The 21724-nt window shown below is 45.5% G+C and overlaps 1 protein-coding gene across 1 annotated transcript in view; it reads left to right on the plus strand.

Moving 5' to 3' along the window:
* The first annotated feature begins 4858 nt into the window (after positions 1-4858).
* Positions 4859-21724, plus strand: part of CD9 (CD9 molecule) — a 30728-nt gene continuing 13862 nt past the window's right edge. The window contains exon 1 of the mRNA XM_044281053.1: positions 4859-5016. Coding sequence (XP_044136988.1) covers positions 4951-5016 — 66 coding nt within the window. The 5' untranslated portion in view covers positions 4859-4950. The remainder of the gene's footprint in view (positions 5017-21724) is intronic.

Consider the following 21724-nt stretch of genomic DNA (forward strand, 5'->3'; position numbering starts at 1 on the left):
TGATCCTTCTTTCTCCTGACATCTGCATTTAGGGGTGAGTCAGGAGGCCACCTACACATTAGTTTTGATCCGCATCTGATCCACAGTTTTTGCGGATCACACGCTAACCCATTTAGCGGATCTCAGGATGGATACTGTCCTTTGGCATGAGGCTTTTAGAGTATATTGTAGTAGCACACGCAATCTGAGGAAGGTTCGTTGCTGTTTTTGGAAGAAAGCAGCCATACTTTTTTACTCCTGTCCAAACTGGTTCAATCACTGCTGTTGCTGCATTGTGGTTTGTGGTGTGATAAGAGCATCCAGCTAACAGCAAGAAAATGTGCATTTTCCCTTCCTTCTTGTGTACATTTGACCTCCTCCCTGTTCTTCTTAGACATTTTGCTCATTAGAGGACCACACCTGACCATATTGTATGCATTGATAACATTAGCCCTACCGCAAACATCCAAGCTGAGATCAAAAGAAATATTCACTAGCCTCTTACCTCTTCTGCCAAGTTCTTTCTGAAACAAGTTCAGCCAGAAACTGGAAAAGGAGCCAGTCCCTTGCTAGTTAGTCTACTTTCACACTCGCGTTTTGGCTTTCCGCTCAGAATGCATCAGTTTGTGTCAGTTCAGTCTCCATTCCGCTTTGGAGACGGACACCAAAACGCTGCTTGCCAAGCCCCTTAAATCACTAGACCTCAGCTCTGCAGCTCAATTTTTGAATCGACTGAATGTGACGGTATTGTTAGTACAAGATTTCAGCTTTGAGGCCCTACTTTAAATTTTTCCCAGGGCTACAATTTGTATAAAACCAGCCCTATCAAGGCACAGGCGGTGTCATAATAACTTCATGGGATGAGGGCGCGTTATGATCCCCAGGTAGGAAACCTTGGTTAAAAATTTTAATCCACCTTTGGTCGTACATTTTTTTGATAGTCCAAATGGTGATGACTGAATACGGAAAATACTTTTACCCTTCAGAATAGGGCTGAAAGCTCTGGAGGGAAAAAGATGGAAATATAAAAAACGTATGGGTGTCAGAATATGGTGAGCCAAATAAAAAAAAATTCGATTGTTTTTAGAATCTTTTAAAAAGATTTAAAACATAAGAAAAACTATATATTGGGTATCACTATTATATTAACCTGCAGAATAAAGTAATGTGCAATTGTTACCGCTCAGTGAGCACAATAAATACGAAACCCATCCATGTCCACTCCATGAATATTTTCTCCAGCTTCTCACTACGCCATATGAAATATTAAATGGCGCCAATACTGTGTGAACAGGAAGGAAGGTGCTCCCTAACAGCTCATATACATATATATATATATATATATAAAGAGTTCAGCTTGGGACCCCCTTCGCTTCCCATGCCAAATTCTTTACCTAACCCCTTCCTTCCAGCCAGAGGTTCAACTTGACCTGCATACACTTTCTATAATAACAGTGTCTTTTTATGTGGCCCAAGGGTCTTTGGACCCACTCAGGCTCCTGGGCCCGGTAGCGACTGCTACCTCTGCACCCCCTATAGCTACGCCCTTGTATAAATTTATTCTCATGTTTAGTTTTTTTTTGGGGGGGGGTTGGCAAAAAAAACCTATAAAACTGCATTTTTTTGCTATGTATGTTTTTTACGGTGGTGTCAGACACTGCTTTTGTGGCAGTTTTTTTATGCAATTAAGTTAGGGCTCATGCACACGAACGCGTGTGCCCCATGCCCGTGCTATGGACTGCAAATTGCGGTCCGCAATGCAAGGGCACAGTTCGTGTGCAGGCCGTTTGCGGGCCCCTTCACTTGAATGGGTCTGTAATCTGCAAGATACGGTTCACACTGCACAAAAATACAACATGTATTTTTTTGCAGGTACAGAGACATGGACCGGAATCCCATGTGCTTCCGTGGGCATCCGATCCGTGCCTCCGCTCCACACCGTATATTGCGCATGCTGAGGTATTATCTCCGTCCTGAAAAGTGAAAAAGACTGAACTGAAGACATCCTGAACGGATTGCTCTCCATTCAGAATGCATTAGGATAAAACTGATCAGTTCTTTTCCGGTATTGAGCCCCTAGGATGGAACTCTATGCCGGGAAAGAATAACGCTAGTGTGAAAGTACCCTAATCAAAAGTCTTGCCAAAAACATTACTTTTATCAAAAGAATCTTTTTATATTTATGACAGATCACCCAATAGCCAACATTCCACCATAAAAGGAATCACTACTAGTTTTTGGGTAATAAAGTAATCTATCGCTGACCAGTATTCTTTTAGTTCTGTACAAAGCCAGAACATGTGGATAATGTCAGCTCCTGGTGAATCACAGCGAGGACAATTAGATGTATTCCTTAATCCACAGTTATTAAGCCATACTGGCGTGACATAAACACTATGTAGAATATTAAATTGAACTAAAGCGGGATTAAAGTTGTGAGACACTAGTCTTAGGTTGGACAATATGTTCTCCCAGTCATCTACTTGCATAGTTGAACATTCAGCTCCCCAAGCTCTTTGTCCAGGAGAACATGTGTTATTAGTGTTTTAACTAATCATTTATAAAGTGGAGCAATCTTACCCTTGTGACCTACATTCCCCATTCAATCATTTAAAGGTGTGGAAGGATCTACATCTAAGGCCTCGTGCACACAACCGTTTTTTGCGTTCCGTATACGATCCGTATACGGAACCATTCATTTCAATGGGTCCGCCAAAAAAACGGAATGTACTCCGTATGCATTCCGTTTCCATTTTTCCGTTCCGTTGAAAGATAGAACATGTCCTATTATTGCCCGCAAATCACGTTCCGTGGCTCCATTCAAGTCAATAGGTCCGCAAAAAAACGGAACACATACGAAAATGCATCCATATGTCTTCTGTATCTGTTCCGTTTTTGCGGAACCATCTATTGAAAATGTTATGCCCAGCCCAATTTTTTCTATGTAATTACTGTATACTGTATATGCCATATGGAAAAACGGAACGGAAAAACGAAACGGATCTGTGAAAAACGCAATGCAAAACACTGAAAAAGCCATACGGTCGTGTAAGGCCTCTTTCACACGAATGTATTTGTTTCGCGGACGTATTGCGGGCCACATACGGCGGTTCCGCAATACACGGGGCACCAGCCGTGGGCATTCTGCATCACGGAATGGGTCCGCAAATCCGGAAAAGCGCTGCAGAACAAAAGCCCACGGAAAGGACTACAGAGTGCTTCCGTGGGGTTCCATTCCGCAAAAAAAAAAAAAATAGAACTTCTTCTATCTTTTTGCGGAACGGACGTATCGCGGATCCATTCAAGTTGAATGGGTCTGGATTCGTCCTGGCCGTCGCATGGACGTTGCCCGAGCATTGAGGATCGCAAATTGCAGTTCCCAATGCACGGAACGAATACGTTAGTGTGAAAGTGGCCTTACAAAGATTTCTCTTTAACACTGTGCAGTGCCGAATGTAACTGCGCTGGCATTTTTATTTTTGGGGGGGACAGGGGGGCACAAAGATTGCCATAGATGTGCCTAATTTATCAAGTGTCATCTGCCTCTATAGACTTCTTCTAAGATATGGAGCTGGCATTTTTAACACACAAAAAATGCAGGTGCAAAAAAAAAAAAAAAACTGCAAAAACCGACATGTGAGCTCACTCTTAGACCTCATGTACATGAATGTGTGCCGGCCGTGCCCGTGCTGCGAACGGCAAATTGCGGTCCGCAATGTTAGCGCACTGAATTAAATGGAGTCCTCGATCCACATCCGACAGACTGCACCGCAAAAAAAAGTACTGCATGCTCTCCGTTTTTGCGATGAGAAGACACGGAAAAAAAACCCACGGAAGAACTCTGTAGTACCTTCAATCCGTGCCTCCGTTCCGCACCGTATCTCCCGGATTGCGGACCCATTCAAGTGAATTTGCGGGCTGCAATTCAGACACAGGCGGGCTACCTTCGCGTGCGTGAGGCCCTATAGTGTTTTTTCTTCAGAAATGCATTTTTTCAGGCCTTGGAAAAATGTAATTTCTACAATGTGATTTAATAAAATAAAAAAATATGGCGTGGACAGTAAAACAAATTGCAATAATAAAAAAAAACATCACAAATAAACAGGTGTGAACTATTTTTCATGATTTCGATAGACTTTCAGCTAACATTTGGAGGTTTTGGGGTTTTTTTTATAGAAAAAAATGCAGCAAAAAAAAGCCAAAAAACTGAAAAAAAATTCATAAAAAATGCCTAACCTCCGGTACTCCAGCTGTGGTAAAACTTTATTTTTGCCTGGTTGTTCTCAGAACTCCATAGAAATGAATAGAGCATGCTGGGAGTCGTAGTTTCACCACAGCCGGAGTGCCGGAGGTTAGTCATCACTGCTATAGGGGGTGCAGACCGGACCCAGGAGACTGAGGGGCCCAAAGACCCTTGTGCCGTATAAGAAGACACCGGTATTATAGAAAGTGCTTGATGGTCAAGTTATACCTCTGGCTGGGGGGAAGGGGTTAGGTCAAGAATTTGGCAGGTGGGGGTGGGGCCATTTCAATTTTTGCCTCAGGCAGCACGAAGGCTATGTGGTCCCCGGCCCCTGGCCACAAAGCACTGAGGGAAGGGGGGCCAAGCTGAACCCGGGTCCTAGCTGTGCAGATGACTCCAGTAACCCTAGTCTTGTATAGGAAAGGCGGGCTGGGAGCAGAAACTGATGAGTCCCTGTACAGCACAATAATCTGGAGTAAATCCAGTCAGGTACAGTAATATATATCACTGAGTGAATGGCTGCCTCTAATAAGGAGCAACTTCCAGGACTACTCCATGTGGGTGTGGCTGTAACCTGAGCCAGCTGTGGGAGTGTCCGCCAGCAGGGGGCGCCCGAGCCGTGGGCTGGACTGCAGCCCTGCTAGTAAGGCAACAGGCACACCCTGAGCACAGCCTGGCGCTTTACATTAGCAACTTCTCGTGAGTTCAGCACAGCTCCAGCTGCCACCATGCCCGTCAAAGGAGGAACCAAGTGCATTAAATACCTGCTCTTTGGCTTTAATTTCATCTTCTGGGTGAGTGTAAGCTTTGTGGGCAAGTGTAGGGAGTAAAGGAAGGAAGGGGGTGCGAACAAGGGGCTGGGGGGAGTCTGCCGAGCGTGTCATTTCTGTGCTATACGATATGTTAACCTATGTGGGGTGTACTATGTGTATTATATTGTGTACTATATGTATTGTGGGGTGTACTACATGTATTATATTTTGTCTATATGTTGTGTACTATGTGTATTGTGGGGTGTACTATGTGTATTGTGGGGTGTACTATATGTATTATATTTTGTCTATATGTTGTGTACTATATGGTACGTTGCCTGTTACCGTGCATTATATGTAATATGTTGTGTGCTGTATGGATTACATCTTGTATTTGTGACTTAGGATGTGGTATCCTATTACATAGCTGTAGTGCAGGCTACGCAAACCTCTCCCTGTGTCAGGCAGGATTTGCTGGAACCTGTAGCTCCACAGGGACAGGACTGCCCCTATACAGTATGAGGTTAAGGAAATGCCCCCACTCCATGTGGCCGGGCATGCAGGTACATCCACATACTGGGTTAAACACACCTCTCCCAGTGTCAGGCAGGGTTTACTGGAACCTGTAGCTCCACAGGGACAGGACTGCCCTTACACAGTATGAGGTTAATAACGCCTCCATTCCATGTGGCCGGGCATGCAGGTACATCCACATAGTGGGTTAAACACGCCTCTCCCTGTGTCAGGCAGGGTTTACTGGAACCTGTAGCTCCACAGGGACAGGACTGCCCCTACACAGTATGAGGTTAATAAAACACCCCCATTCCATGTGGCCGGGCATGCAGGTACATCCATATACTGGGTTAAACACACCTCTCCCAGTGTCAGGCAGGGTTTACTGGAACCTGTAGCTCCACAGGGACAGGACTGCCCCTACACAGTATGAGGTTAATAACGCCTCCATTCCATGTGGCCGGGCATGCAGGTACATCCACATAGTGGGTTAAACACGCCTCTCCCTGTGTCAGGCAGGGTTTACTGGAACCTGTAGCTCCACAGGGACAGGACTGCCCCTACACAGTATGAGGTCAATGAAACGCCCCTATTCCATGTGGCCGGGCATGCAGGTACATCCATATACTGGGTTAAACACACCTGCGTTACAAAACCCTATAGCTTTCCTGTGTCTGGCTGGGCATGCAAGTACTTGTAGTTCTATCAGAAAAAGCTGTCTGGCAGTAGATCCCCAGGTTACCGACCTGCAGCAATCTATAAAATAATGAATCGGATTTCTCTTTCTATTGATGAAGATGGAGGAGCTTTTCCCGGTTATTGTGACTGTAATTTTACTGGCTTCTCTGCGTTCTGGGCTGTGGATGTAAATCGTTAGGACTTTGTTTTTCCGCCACACAAATCATGAGCTATCCATTATATAAAATATCAGGTTGCCAATCCTGCTCAGTAGCGATCGACTGGTTGTTAATACAGCTGTTTGGCTGGGGATGCTGAGATTTGTAGTCCTGTAGTTTTCCAGCATGGCTGTAGATATTGGTGCTTGTAGTCCCGTGAAAGCAAACTGGCTGATGTTTGTAGTTCCCCCACCTACAAGTTAAAGGACATCTGTCAGCAGATTTGTACCTATGAGACTGGCTGACCTGTTACATGTGCTCTTGGCAGCTGAAGACATCTCATGTATTGCTGAAATGATATGTAAATGGCCTATAGGAGCAATGGGGGCGTTCCCATTACACCTAGAGGCTCTGCTCGGCCGCACCCTCTGCAGTTTGATAGATCCAGGCAGTGTAAACGTCATCACACCTGGACCTGTCAAAGTGTAGAGGGCGCAGTAGTTACAGAGAGAGTGGCGCTTCTAAGTGTAACAGCCACGCCCCCGTTGCTCTTACAAGCTAATTTGCATATATTACAACTTCATTTTTCTCAGCACATAGGACCAACACAGATGTCCTCAGCTGCCAAGTGCTGACCCCACCACCCTGGGTCGCAGTAAACCCCTTCACACTAGGTCATTGAGTTAGCAGCTGGCCATGATGGGATATACAGATGTTGGGTTTGTTTGCTTTATGCCAGAGATCACTAGGGATGGGCGGGAGATCGGAGATCAGAAGTAATTCCCAGGTGTCCCTGTGTCCAGTGGTCTTCCTGGCATCTATAAATCTATTGCAGCAGGGACCCTTCTAGTAGGTAGGTTAACCCCTTGATGGAGCTGCAGACAAAATGAGCATTTGCGCTGGGTAAGGCCTGTCAATATCACGTGCTGTGCATTGGTCTACAGCTTCTCAATAGGGTTTTATATATAAACTGTACACAAGGCCTTCGTACCACGGAACAGTGGCCTCTTTTGAATGGGGTCACTACTGTAGTTTGGCGCAGTGCCACATGACGATTGCCGCTGTTCCTGTGAGTCGGTGAGGCCCAATGCCAAGGGGACTTAGCCTGACAGAAAAGGTGCTGTTGGACTGCTGGGTCTCGCCGCTTGCTGGTGCTGTGTTGTGGCGATGGTGGTCAACACCTGGCGCTGCGCCAAATGACTCTAGGGACCCACTGGAAAGAGGCCACCGTGATGAGTGGGCTTATGAATTTTGATCAAAAAGGATATAAAGTGCATTATATGATGCCAGGAAGCGATCAGTGGGTAGCATGTGGACATGCGATTGTCTGTCTATTGTGGACATCTAGATGACAGTCGTCACCATTCAAAAACCACAAGTTAATAGGATATTGCATATAAAGCAACTGCTTTAGGACTGATTCACACAAACATAAGCTGCCCGTACTGTGGACCGCAAATAGTGTTCCACAGTGCACGGGCACCAGCCATGTGAACCCCTTATTGTGGAGCGGACCCATTGACGTGAATGAGTCTGCAATATATGGCAAAAGATAGGACATGTCCAGGAGCTTCCACTCCGTGCCTCCGCTCTGTATCTTACTTATTACTGAACTGCCATTTGCGGTCCAAAGTATAGGCAGGTACGTCTTGCGGTGGTGTGAAGGAGGCCTTAATCGGGACCGTTCTCTATGCCAGTGTTTCCCAACCAGTGTGCCTCCAGCTGTTGCAAAACTACAACTCCCAGCATGCCTTGACAGCCTTTGGCTGTGCGGGCATGCTGGGAGTTGTAGTTTTGCAACAGCTGGAGGCACACTGGTTGGGAAACACTGCTCTATGCTATAATAGAAAAAGGGAATGGAGGATGCCCTATTATGTCCTGCAGCTCTCAGCAGAACACAGCTGTGTTTCTAGAAGCCAGGTTACTTCCTATAGCATAGCGGCAACAGGCTGTCATAAAACTGCCCACATCCCTGCTACATTGCTTCTTCTTAGTGGATTTGCAGTCCTATATAAATGTCCATCAGTCGTGAGGAATGTTTCAGTTCCTTAGTGTTTTCAAGATCTCTGCTTGCTGTCATTGTGTAAGCATTCCACAAAGAACATCTCTTACCCTGAACGACTCGGCATAACCATACATTACCAGTTGAGAACTTGTAATGGAAATTGAACTTCCTCTGGGGTTCCACCATAGATTACACTGTGATTCCGGCAGCAGGACACCCCGGGATCAGATGGAGACTGTTCTAAGGCTTCACACCACCAGTTATGGATGTGCGCATGGCATCGTAGAAATGAATGGGTCTGCTATTTGCAAAAAATGTGGATTGGACAGGGTTAAAAAATACAGCCTATCAAAAAAGGATTGTCCTGGCTAGGGGTGAGCAAATCGATTCTAATGATCTCATTAGTAAGAGTTCTTCACCTCTGGGGGGCTACCCCCACAAATAATAGAGCCCACTGTCTGTTGCTGGCCAGGGCCGGACAGTCTTGCTCCTGCTCCACAACTCCAAGCAGAGGTGGGAGCATAGATGCTTTGTTTTCACTTTGGGAGCAGCAGCTGTTCATGTGCCGCTAAGCAGTAGAGAGACGCTTGCGCAGTCGCTGTTCAAGTAGCGGAGCAGACCCCTTTGTAATCTCACCAGGTACCAGATTGGCAGGCCTGGGCGAATGGGTGCTTCTTCACCTGTCGGGACAGCCCCTCACTGGAGACAAATTGATTCGCTCATCCCTAGTTCCAACCCCTTTAAATTTTAAAATCTTTCATCTCTTTCATCTGGGCTTACCCTTATGCAATCTAGTTATCATGGACTACAACTCCCAGCATATGCCATTAATCAGCGCCTGCTGGAAGTTGTCATCTTATTCTTAACCTCCTGGCTGTGACCTCTTTGGGGAGTCCCTTCTCCGGCAGGTTGTTATGTTGCAGCCTTCTGCCTCCCCCCGAGACAGTGCTCTGAGGACTCCTCTATTTTTGTGGCTGACATAATTGGGCCTGTGCAGCGAATTCTCAGGGCGTGGACCTGGCCCGGCCTACACGTCTGTTCATTGTTTTGCAAACATTGGCAGGAGAAAAGCCTAATAAAGAGAGGATTGTGCGGCTCCGGGTGTCCCTCTTAAAGTCCACACGTGACGGAATAGCTGCAGGCTTGCCCTCGTGCGTATATGTGCAGCATATCCGCAGCGTTATATGGTACCAGCAAAGAGATTTTAAGAAATGTCATCCACAAAAAAAAAAAAACGCAGCGTAAATGGACCTGTGGGGTGTATGAGAAATCTGAAATGTGTCCGGTGAAACCCTTTGCTGTGGATTTCGCCGATTCACAATGTAGAAGATGATGTCTGTAGACATTTCTGCTGCCGCTGACTTTCATCATTCCGCATCTATATCCATTCAACAAAGGGTAAAACTTGTCCTATACCTGGCTGAAAAATGTGGACCCATTGAAGTTAATGGGTAAGCAAATAAAAATCTTGTGAGATAGATAGAGAGATATAAAATATATATAATAAATACTGGTACCTTCGTATATGGCTAAGGAGGCTTTGGACCCCCTCAGAATCCAGAGACCAGGTGCGTCTGCTACCTCTGCACAGTCTATGGCTACTCCCCTGTATAATTTTGCATATGTACACCGCAGATTTAAAGGGGTTCTGCATTATTTTTTTTTTATTTTTTTTAAACTGATGCTCTATCCTCTAGATCAGGCATGTCCAAACTGCGGCCCTCCTGCTGTTGCAAAACTACAACTCCCAGCATGCCTGGATAGCTTACAGCTATTAGGGCATGCTGGGAGTTGTAGTTTTGCAACAGCTGGAGGGCCGCAGTTTGGACATGCCTGGGGCCCTCCAGCTGTTGCAAAACTACAACTCCCAGCATGCCTGGATAGCTTACAGCTATTAGGGCATGCTGGGAGTTGTAGTTTTGCAACAGCTGGAGGGCCGCAGTTTGGACATGCCTGCTCTAGATGGACCCACGCCAATCAGATGCTGATGATCTGACACCTGGGACCCCTGCCGATCAACTGTTTGAGAGCGCCGCAACCCTCTCGCTTTTACCGCAGGCCCAGTGACGTCACAACTAGTATCAATGGCCTGGGTGGGGCTAAGCTCCATTCAAGTGAAGAGAGCTTAGCCATGCCCAGGGCATTGATACTAGTCGTGACGTCACTGGGCCTGCGGTAAACAGTGAGAAGGCTGCTGCCTTCTCAAACAGCTGATCAGCCTGGGGCCCGGGTGTCGGACGCTAATGATCTATCCACAGGATAGATCATCAGTTTAAAAAAAAACTGCAGAACCCCCTTAACTACTCGTGGACTGAAAATTTAGAGAAATCGGCGGTGTTTGTCCTGGTTATACAGAAAAAAACTGATGTATTACAATACCGTTCATGCGGCACAGTTGCTGCAACGGTAGCGGAAGCAGATCCTCTTGACTTGGGCGACTGGGAGCTGCAGCACAGGCTCAGGGTTGTCAGGGCTGATTACTTTAAATAGCATCTGTCAGCAGATTTGTACCTATGAAACTACCTGACCTGTTACATGTGCACCTGGCAGCTGAGGGCATCTGTATTGGTCCCATTTTCATATCCGTGTTTTGCGGAACCGCAAATTGCAGACCACAAAGCGGCCAACTGTCATGTGCAGGAGCTCTTACTAGTGAATTGTTAGAGAGACATAAGGGGGTGCTCTATGCTGAGCTACTTGAGCACAAGGGGCCCCTCCACTTTCTGCGGGGGATAAGGTGTGAAATAGGGGGCTGCCTTAGAAATGTAAATATTAGCTCAGGCCGTCTCTCCTCTGGCATACTTGCCATTCTTGATGTGCAGAGTTGAAAAGGCTATTGTGTTGTGGTAATTGCCTGTCTTCGGTGATGTCACGAGACCTCCACGCCTTCACCACAAGTCTGTGAGGGACTGGGGAAGGGCACTGCTGACTTCCAGGTCTCTGTGGGTGACGTTCTCCAGTTTCGGCCCAGAATATGTGAACATACATATGATTCCTCCAAGAAGACCTCCCAGTAAGTCTTATCCATAAGCTATGTCTGGCATTGCAGCTTGACCTCATCGACTAATTTGCTGCAATACCAGATGCTTCCTATCTGCAACGGTGGCGCCATTTCTGGAAAGATCTGCAGTCACTTAAAATATTAAACTTTTGTACCCTTTTTGTGTAAAATATCTGCACTAACAACTGTTCTTTCCGAGCTGCTCCTTGCTGAGATGCAGTACCAGACACTGCCAGTGGTGTGCTTTCTGGAAGTGGAAAAAACAAAATCTCAAACCCTGGAGTTTGAAGGGGCCGATGCCACCACAATCATTGCCGAACAAATTTTTAGATTTTTTTTTTTTTTGGGGAGTGGAAAATAAACTATTGCTGATCACGTCATGAATTCGAGGTCTCAGCCAACTCAACTTAAAATCATCAGTTTTGGGCTAGATTTATCTAAAGTCTTCAGTTTGTAGGCTGGTCTTTGTGAGAAGTGGTTGTCAAGGAGTCAAAGGGGATTTCCAGGCAGTGGACTCTACAATCATGGAACAGTGTCCGCGGTGAGTTCACCTACGTGACTAGAGAGAGGGAGCGTTATATTGTAATGAGATTCATCTATCTGTGTCCCCTCTCCTGATATGTCTGCTTTAGTAACTGCTTGCATTCCCCATGTAATAATTCTGGAGCATTTTCCTAATTCTATATTGTGCCATTCCTCTATTATTCCTACTAGAATTTTGTGACTGAATCGCCAGCAATCTGCTGTAGAGGTCCATCTTGGGGGTGTGTCCCCACGCAGTCAATCACAACACGATCCAATCAGGACTGCTCAGGGGCACACACCCTCAACTGGGAACACCCATCTGGCCCTTCATGGCAACACTCCTTGCAATGTATCCATAACTTCCAGAGGGAATAATAACGGAATGGTACAACACAGATGCTCCAGATTTCTTATTATATGGGGAATGCACGTAAGGGTGCCTCATACATTGCATATTTTGGCAGAAAAATAATTTCCATTTATATGAATGGAGCAGCAAGCACATGGATTTCTGCAAGCCCCATCAAGGTGAATGGAACAGATTTTTTTCAGTCGCCGAATTTTCTGCCACAAAATCTGCCGCGTGTGAAGGCGTCCTAATTGTGCAACAGGTCAGGTGACAAATGAGCATGATTCATCCGCCTGCCAACTGCCTCTGTCATTCAGGGTGAAAGATGTTGGATTATCGGTAGCACCTGTGTAACTGAGGGATAGGAACCATTGCTACATCTATATGCTTTGCATTTGTAATAGGCGATATAATCAAGCACCGATTGCTGAGTTTATTATCAATTGGCGCTTGTCCAGCCCAAATATCAGGCAGCGTAATACCACCACTAGTAGGAGGAGGCGTCCTTACACAGCCAATATACTGCCTCCCATAACACACTGAGGTTATCTAGGAAGGGTTCCTGATATCACAGCAAGGGAGCAGGGTAATTTGGGGATAGAGGGGAAAGGTCGCCTGTGCAGTGCTGCTGATATCACAGCGAGGGGAAAAGGCTGCTGATATCACAGCGAGGGGGAAAAGGCTGGTCCTATCGCAGCGAGGGGGGAAAAGGCTGGTCCTATCGCAGCGAGGGGAAAAGGCTGGTCCTATCGCAGCGAGGGGCATCTTGGAAAGGATAGTGGTGTATCGCAGTGAGAGAGGGGTCATGTAAGTAGGCCTAGTAATATCACAGTATAGTGATACCTTTTCAGGATATCGTCTTATTCTCAGTAGCAGAACATTTCTAGCCCTACTGACACACTGCAACAAACATCCTGCTGTATCAGTGAAGACCTATCATGCTAGAGTTAAAGGGCATCTGTAGTTCTCTACCTACAAGTTAAAGGATATCCGTCAGCAGATTTGTACCTATGAAAACTGGCTGACCTGCTATTTGGAGACATCTGTGTTGGTCCCATGGTCATATGCGCCCGCATTGTGGAGAAAAATGAAAAAAAAAATGTTTTAGTATATGCAAATGAGCCTCTAGGAGCCTAAATTTGCATATATATATATATAAAAAACAAAACAAAAAACAGTACAAATGTCATCACACCTGGCCCTGTCAGAGTACAGAGGACGCGGCGGTTGCAGAGAGAGCTGAGCCTCTAGGAGTAATGTAAACGCCCTTGTTGCTCCTAGAGGCTCATTTGCATATATAAAGCATCCTTTTCCTCAGCAATGCGGCCACATATGAACATGGGACCCACACAGATGTCTTCAGCTTCCAAGTGCACATGTAACAGGTCAGCCAGTTTCATAGGTACAAATCTGTTGACAGATGCCCTTTAACCGCCTCCGGACCGCCTAACGCAGATGTGCGGTCCGGAGGCGGCAGCCCTGCGCACGACGACGCATATACGCGTCATCTCACGAGGGCCGGGATTTCCTGTGAACGCGCGCACACAGGCGCGCGCGCTCACAGGAACAGAAGGTAAGCGAGTGGATCTCCAGCCTGCCAGCGGCGATCGCTTGCTGGCAGGCTGGAGATCTGATTTTTTTTATTTAACCCCTAACAGGTATATTAGACGCTGTTTTGATAACAGCGTCTAATATACCTGCTACCTGGTCCTCTGGTGGTCCCTTTTGTTAGGATCGACCACCAGAGGACACAGGTAGGTCAGTAAAGTCGCACCAAACACACCACACTACACTACACCCCCCCCCCCCCCGTCACTTATAAACCCCTGATCACCCATGATCACCCCATATAAACTCCCTGATCACCCCCCTGTCATTGATCACCCCCCCTGTCAGGCTCCGTTCAGACGTCCGTATGATTTTTACGGATACATGGATCGGATCCGCAAAACACATGCGGACATCTGAATAGAGCCTTACAGGGGGGTGATCAATGACAGGCGGGTGATCACCCATATACACTCCCTGATCACCCCCCTGTCATTGATCACCCCCCTGTAAGGCTCCATTCAGACGTCCGCATGTGTTTTGCGGATCCGATCCATGGATCCGTAAAAATCATACGGACGTCTGAATGGAGCCTTACAGGGGGGGTGATCAATGACAGGGGGGTGATCACCCTGATCACCCCCTGTCATTGATCACCCCCCTGTAAGGCTCCATTCAGACGTCCGCATGTGTTTTGCGGATCCGATCCATGTATCCATGGATCCGTAAAAATCATACGGACGTCTGAATGGAGCCTTGCAGGGGGGTGATCAATGACAGGGGGGTGATCACCCATATACACTCCCTGATCACCCCCTGTCATTGATCACCCCCCTGTAAGGCTCCATTCAGACGTCCGCATGTGTTTTGCGGATCCGATCCATGGATCCGTAAAAATCATACGGACGCCTGAATGGAGCCTTACCAGGGGGGTGATCAATGATGGGGGTGATCAGGGAGTCTATATGGGTGATCACCCCCCTGTCATTGATCACCCCCCCCCCCCCCCCCCTGTAAGGCTCCATTCAGACATTTTTTTGGCCCAAGTTAGCGGAAGTATATATATTTTTTTTTTGGTTTGTTTTTTCTTACTAAGTCTCATATTCCACTAACTTGTGTCAAAAAATAAAATCTCCCATGAACTCACCATACCCCTCACGGAATCCAAATGCGTAAACATTTTTAGACATTTATATTCCAGACTTCTTCTCACGCTTTAGGGCCCCTAAAAAGCAAGGGCAGTATAAATACCCCACATGTGACCCCATTTCGGAAAGAAGACACCCCAAGGTATTCCGTGAGGGGCATATTGAGTCCATGAAAGATTGAAATTTTTGTCCTAAGTTAGTGGAAAGTGAGACTTTGTGAGAAAAAAACTAAAAAAATCAATTTCCGCTAACTTATGCAAAAAAATAAAAAATTCTATGAACTCGCCATGCCCCCTCATTGAATACCTTGGGGTGTCTTCTTTCCAAAGTGGGGTCACATGTGGGGTATTTATACTGCCCTGGCTTTTTAGGGGCCCGAAAGTGTGAGAAGAAGTCTGGGAGCCAAATGTCTAAAAATGCCCTCCTAAAAGGAATTTGGGCACCTTTGCGCATCTAGGCTGCAAAAAAGTGTCACACATCTGGTATCGCCGTACTCAGGAGAAGTTGGGCAATGTGTTTTGGGGTGTCATTTTACATATATCCATGCTGGGTGAGAAAAATATCTTGGTCAAATGCCAACTTTGTATAAAATAAATGGGAAAAGTTGTCTTTTGCCAAGATATTTCTCTCACCCAGCATGGGTATATGTAAAATGACACCCCAAAACACATTGCCCAACTTCTCCTGAGTACGGCGATACCACATGTGTGACACTTTTTTGCTGCCAAGGTGGGCAAAGGGGCACATATTCCAAAGTGCACCTTTCGAATTTCACAGGCCATTTTTTACAGATTTTGATTGCAAGGTACTTCTCACACATATGGGCCCCTAAATTGCCAGGGCAGTATAACTACGCCACAAATGACCCAATTTCGGAAAGTAGACACCCTAAGGTATTCGCTGATGGGCATAGTGAGTTCATAGAACTTTTTATTTTTTGTCACAAGTTAGCGGAAAATTATGATTTTCTTTTTTTTCTTACAAAGTCTCATATTCCACTAACTTGCGACAAAAAATAAAAAATTCTAGGAACTCGCCATGCCCCTCACGGAATACCTTGGGGTGTCTTCTTTCCAAAATGGGGTCACTTGTGGGGTAGTTATACTGCCCTGGCAATTTAGGGGCCCAAATGTGTGAGAAGTAGTTTGCAATCAAAATGTGTAAAAAATGGCCTGCGAAATCCGAAAAGGTGCACTTTGGAATATGTGCCCCTTTGCCCACCTTGGCTGCAAAAAAGTGTCACACATCTGGTATCGCCGTACTCAGGAGAGGTTGGGGAATGTGTTTTGGGGTGTCATTTTACATATACCCATGCTGGGTGAGAAAAATATCTTGGTCAAATGCCAACTTTGTATAAAATAAATGGGAAAAGTTGTCTTTTGCCAAGATATTTCTCTCACCCAGCATGGGTATATGTAAAATGACACCCCAAAACACATTGCCCAACTTCTCCTGAGTACGGCGATACCACATGTGTGACACTTTTTTGCTGCCAAGGTGGGCAAAGGGGCACATATTCCAAAGTGCACCTTTCGAATTTCACAGGCCATTTTTTACAGATTTTGATTGCAAGGTACTTCTCACACATATGGGCCCCTAAATTGCCAGGGCAGTATAACTACGCCACAAATGACCCAATTTCGGAAAGTAGACACCCTAAGGTATTCGCTGATGGGCATAGTGAGTTCATAGAACTTTTTATTTTTTGTCACAAGTTAGCGGAAAATTATGATTTTCTTTTTTTTCTTACAAAGTCTCATATTCCACTAACTTGCGACAAAAAATAAAAAATTCTAGGAACTCGCCATGCCCCTCACGGAATACCTTGGGGTGTCTTCTTTCCAAAATGGGGTCACTTGTGGGGTAGTTATACTGCCCTGGCAATTTAGGGGCCCAAATGTGTGAGAAGAACTTTGCAATCAAAATCTGTAAAAAATGGCCTGCGAAATCCGAAAGGTGCACTTTGGAATATGTGCCCCTTTGCCCACCTTGGCTGCAGAAAAGTGTCACACATCTGGTATCGCTGTACTCAGGAGAGGTTGGGGAATGTGTTTTGGGGTGTCATTTTACATATACCCATGCTGGGTGAGAAAAATATCTTGGTCAAATGCCAACTTTGTATAAAAAAATTGGAAAAGTTGTCTTTTGCCAAGATATTTCTCTCACCCAGCATGGGTATATGTAAAATGACACCCCAAAACACATTCCCCAACCTCTCCTGAGTACGGCGATACCAGATGTGTGACACTTTTTTGCAGCCAAGGTGGGCAAAGGGGCACATATTCCAAAGTGCACCTTTTCGGATTTCGCAGGCCATTTTTTACACATTTTGATTGCAAACTACTTCTCACACATTTGGGCCCCTAAATTGCCAGGGCAGTATAACTACCCCACAAGTGACCCCATTTTGGAAAGAAGACACCCCAAGGTATTCCGTGAGGGGCATGGCGAGTTCCTAGAATTTTTTATTTTTTGTCGCAAGTTAGTGGAATATGAGACTTTGTAAGAAAAAAAAGAAAATCATAATTTTCCGCTAACTTGTGACAAAAAATAAAAAGTTCTATGAACTCACTATGCCCATCAGCGAATACCTTAGGGTGTCTACTTTCCGAAATTGGGTCATTTGTGGCGTAGTTATACTGCCCTGGCAATTTAGGGGCCCATATGTGTGAGAAGTACCTTGCAATCAAAATCTGTAAAAAATGGCCTGTGAAATTCGAAAGGTGCACTTTGGAATATGTGCCCCTTTGCCCACCTTGGCAGCAAAAAAGTGTCACACATGTGGTATCGCCGTACTCAGGAGAAGTTGGGCAATTGCTCAGAAAGTCAGAGCTGCTTCAAAAAGCGGAAATTCACATTTTTGCCCAAACATTTTTTTTTTATCAAAGACATGTAGAACAATAAATTTAGCGAAAAATTTATATATGGATGTCGTTTTTTTTTTTTTTAAATTTTACAGCTGAAAGTGAAAAATGTCATTTTTTTGCAAAAAAATCGTTAAATTTCGATTAATAACAAAAAAAGTAAAAATGTCAGCAGCAATGAAATACCACCAAATGAAAGCTCTATTAGTGAGAAGAAAAGGAGGTAAAATTCATTTGGGTGGTACGTTGCATGACCGAGCAATAAACGGTGAAAGGATTGTAGTGCCGAAGTGTAAAAAGTGGCCTGGTCATGAAAGGGGTTTTAGCTAGCGGGGCTGAAGTGGTTAAAGGGGTTGTCTCATCATGGACAATGGGGGCATATCGCTAGGATATTCCCCCCCATTGTCTTATAGGTGTGGGTCCCACCGATGGGGCCCTCACTTATATCGAGAACGGGGCCCCGCAAGCAAAGGAGGGCGCACTGCGCATGCGCAGCCGCCCCCCCATTCATTTTCTATGGGGTCGGCTTGGTGGTGGCCGGACCGGAGTCCTCCAGCCTCCATTCTCGATATAGGTGCCCCCATTGTCCATGGTGAGACAACCCTTTTAAGGATACATTTGCTACTGAGTTTAGCATACTCAGGATTCAGATACGTTGTAACAAACCGCAGCAGAATTATACCTAGACAGGTTTTGAGCCTCTTGGTTTCTGTCATTTGTGTTTATAGGTTCCCCTAAGAAACTGTACAAATGATAGCTTACAGTCAACAGGCGTGCCTGCGTTCAGTGGTTCACACCCTGGTATGTCCATAGGCTGTAGTTGTTTTATGAGCTGTACCTTTTGTCAGCAGGAGGGATAGTTCAGAAGGAACATGGCAAAAGGGGTATTCCCATCTTCAACACATGTGCTCAAGACCCGCCTATGATATATACTATAATTATTGAAGATGGGCCCATCATTGGTTGTGAAGAAAACACTGGAGAAAAACATGGCTGCTTTTTGTGGGGAAATATTTTTTTTTTTTTTTTTGCTGTACCAGACACGACCTATGGACAGGTGTGGAGCTGCTTCTGAAAGAACGCAGCCATGCTCTCCTGCGCTCACACAGCCCCTTTGAAGTTACTGTAAGCGCCCTTTGGGCCAGACACACACAAGCAAGTTCAATGTGAGGAACTCGCAGCGTGTCAGTGTGAGACCTCCGCTCCTCTGACAGGATCGCACAGATTTATGCCTCATTCTCACGTCAGTGATTTCCATCAGTGATTGTTAGCCAAACCCGGGATTGGATCCTCCACAGACATAAGGAATAAAGGAAAGATCTGCACCTGTTCTGTGTTTAGAGCCACACCTGGTTTTAGATCACAATCTCTGATGGATGTCACTGACCAAACACTGTGTGAATGAGGCACTATACTGATTTATAATGCTGTGTGACCCTGAGAGACCTGGAATCTATTGTATTACACTGACGACATTATCTCAGTGATTCCAGGACTCAGGGTCGAAATCATCATAATGCTTTGCGATTCTGCGCATGTGTCTCTGGCCGTACTCTTGGGCTTCGGTGATGAGGAAGAAGAGTTGACCAATTGTAGGGTGCTTTCACACCTCCGGTGTGAAACTCTGGCAGACAAGCGGAGGATTTGCAGGACACAAACAGCATGCAGCTTTTGTATCTGTCTGGTTCTCCGCTTGCCTGCCGGAATGCGTACAGATCTCCGTTGGACCTGATTATACTTGGGGCCGGTGGACATTATGGGAGCATCGAATCGAAAGAATCTGGCAGGCTGTTCTCTGCCGGAATTTAAACCAGACATGTGAAAGTAGCTTTACAATATTTGTTGTCTAGGTTTCCATGGCTTCTATATAGACTTATTTGTTACCATGGTTACAGACTACAAACAAACACTGTGTTGTCAGATCCAGCAATCATGCTCCATTCCTCCTACCATCTTTTTTTTCATTTTTTTTTATCTGTACTCATGTACAGGTACCCTTATTGTCTGTAGGCTATCAAGAAGTAGAGGGTGTGAAATAAAATATATAACGCCAGAATAAGACTCTCCATGGTTCGTTTCGATACACAAGTTTTCATAGAAGCCATATGCACAATATGGTAGCAATAGCAGTAAGATTGGCAAATATCTTTCATTTAGATGCACTGGCAAAATTTGTTGCAAAAGTACACATACCCTTTAATATGGAGATGCTGGATTTATTCTGTTTCATAAAATGTCACCCAATAAACAGTCTGACATTTAGTTGTCTTCCATTTACGAGCTTGGTCTTAAAGGGAACCTGTCACTGGGATTTTGTGTATAGAGCTGAGGACATGGGTTGCTAGATGGCCGCTAGCACATCCGCAATATCCAGTCCCCATAGCTCTGTGTGCTTTTATTGTGTAAAAAAATTTGATACATATACCAACTAACCTGAGATGAGTCCAGCATGAAGGAGTCCAGCACCACCCGCATCCTCCGAATCTCCTCCTTGCTCCCCGACGTCAGAAAGCTAGAGCGCTGTAATCTCGTGATGCGCGAGCTAGCGCATGCGCAGTGTCCTCATAGTGTTCCTTCCCTGTGCTGCCATCAGCCTCAGGGAATGAACTGCACATGCGCTAGCTCGCATCACGAGATTAGGGCGCTTTAGCTTTCTGACGTCGGGGAGCAAGGAGGAGATTCTGAGGATGCTGGACTCATCTCAGGTTAATTTGCATATGTATAAAATATTATTTTTTTTACACAGTAAAAGCACACAGAGCTATGGGGACTGGGTATTGCGGATGTGCTAGCGGCCATCTAGCAGCCCATGTCCTCAGCTCTATACACACAATCCCGGTGACAGGTTCCCTTTAAGGTGAGACTGTTTTGGTTATAATTCAGCTTTTTTGCCTCTGCCTGGTGTAAACACTGTTGAGATATCTCTAATTCTCATGGAGGCTATTAGGGTTTTTCATGTTACCTTGGAGCTTTCTCTAAATATAACTAGCGTCGTAGCTGAATTGTGTGTGGGTGTGGTGGGGATAAATATTTAAATAACTATTCAAAGGGATAGGATAGAGCATTATCAAGAAAATGATTGGCTCGATTCAAATAGCCATAATAGTCTTGTGCTGACTTGACAACCCCAAAAGCATGTAGGCTTGGTTGTATGAGCCTATAAAATGGTGTTGAACTTGTTACCCTTTCTCCATGAGTGTGAAGAAGATCTTGATATCCCCTAATCTCCCACGGTCTTCCTGTTGCTATAGTTAAAGGGGAGGCGCCCAACCTGAGAGTCATTCTGCTCAGCAGCGTTGGTAGTCAACATCTGAGGTTTAGGGTCTAGTATCTTGAATGTTGTGCCTCGCATAACTTTCCATGTCTTTCAGTACAATCATGATTCAGTTATTGAGGGAGTCTTGGAAGGTGCAGCCTACAGGCAAGGCTGTTATCTATAAAATCTGGCCCTGAAGTTATAAATGTCAGGAATTGATTAAGCCTTTCACCGGATGGCATCTAAAGGAATGTGCAATAAAGACAGGACGTTTTCGCGACCACCTTGGTGTCTCTACTAAAGAGAAGTTATTAAAGTGTATGGTTAAGGTTTCATGCACACAAACAATTTTTTTTCCCCGCATCCGATCCACATTTTGTGCTGGTCAGATACAGACCCATTTACTTCATTGGGGCTGCAAAAGATGCAGACGGCACACTGTGTGCTGTCCGCATCCATATGTCCACTCTGGCACCCGCAAAAAAATAGAAATGTCCTATTATTTTCCCTTTTTACAGACAACGATAGGACTGTTCTGTAGAGGCCACAACGTTCTGTTCCGCAAAATGTTTTGCGGACCACAAAAGAGGCAAGAGTCATGTGCATGAGCTCTAACTTTGCCGGTTGGCTAAGCAGGACCACGTGGCTTTATCCTTGCTGCTTTCTGATGTCCTAATAATTTTATGAACATCATCTGTGATTTCC

This window comes from Bufo gargarizans, chromosome 2, assembly GCF_014858855.1.
Source record: "Bufo gargarizans isolate SCDJY-AF-19 chromosome 2, ASM1485885v1, whole genome shotgun sequence".
Taxonomy (NCBI): domain Eukaryota; kingdom Metazoa; phylum Chordata; class Amphibia; order Anura; family Bufonidae; genus Bufo; species Bufo gargarizans.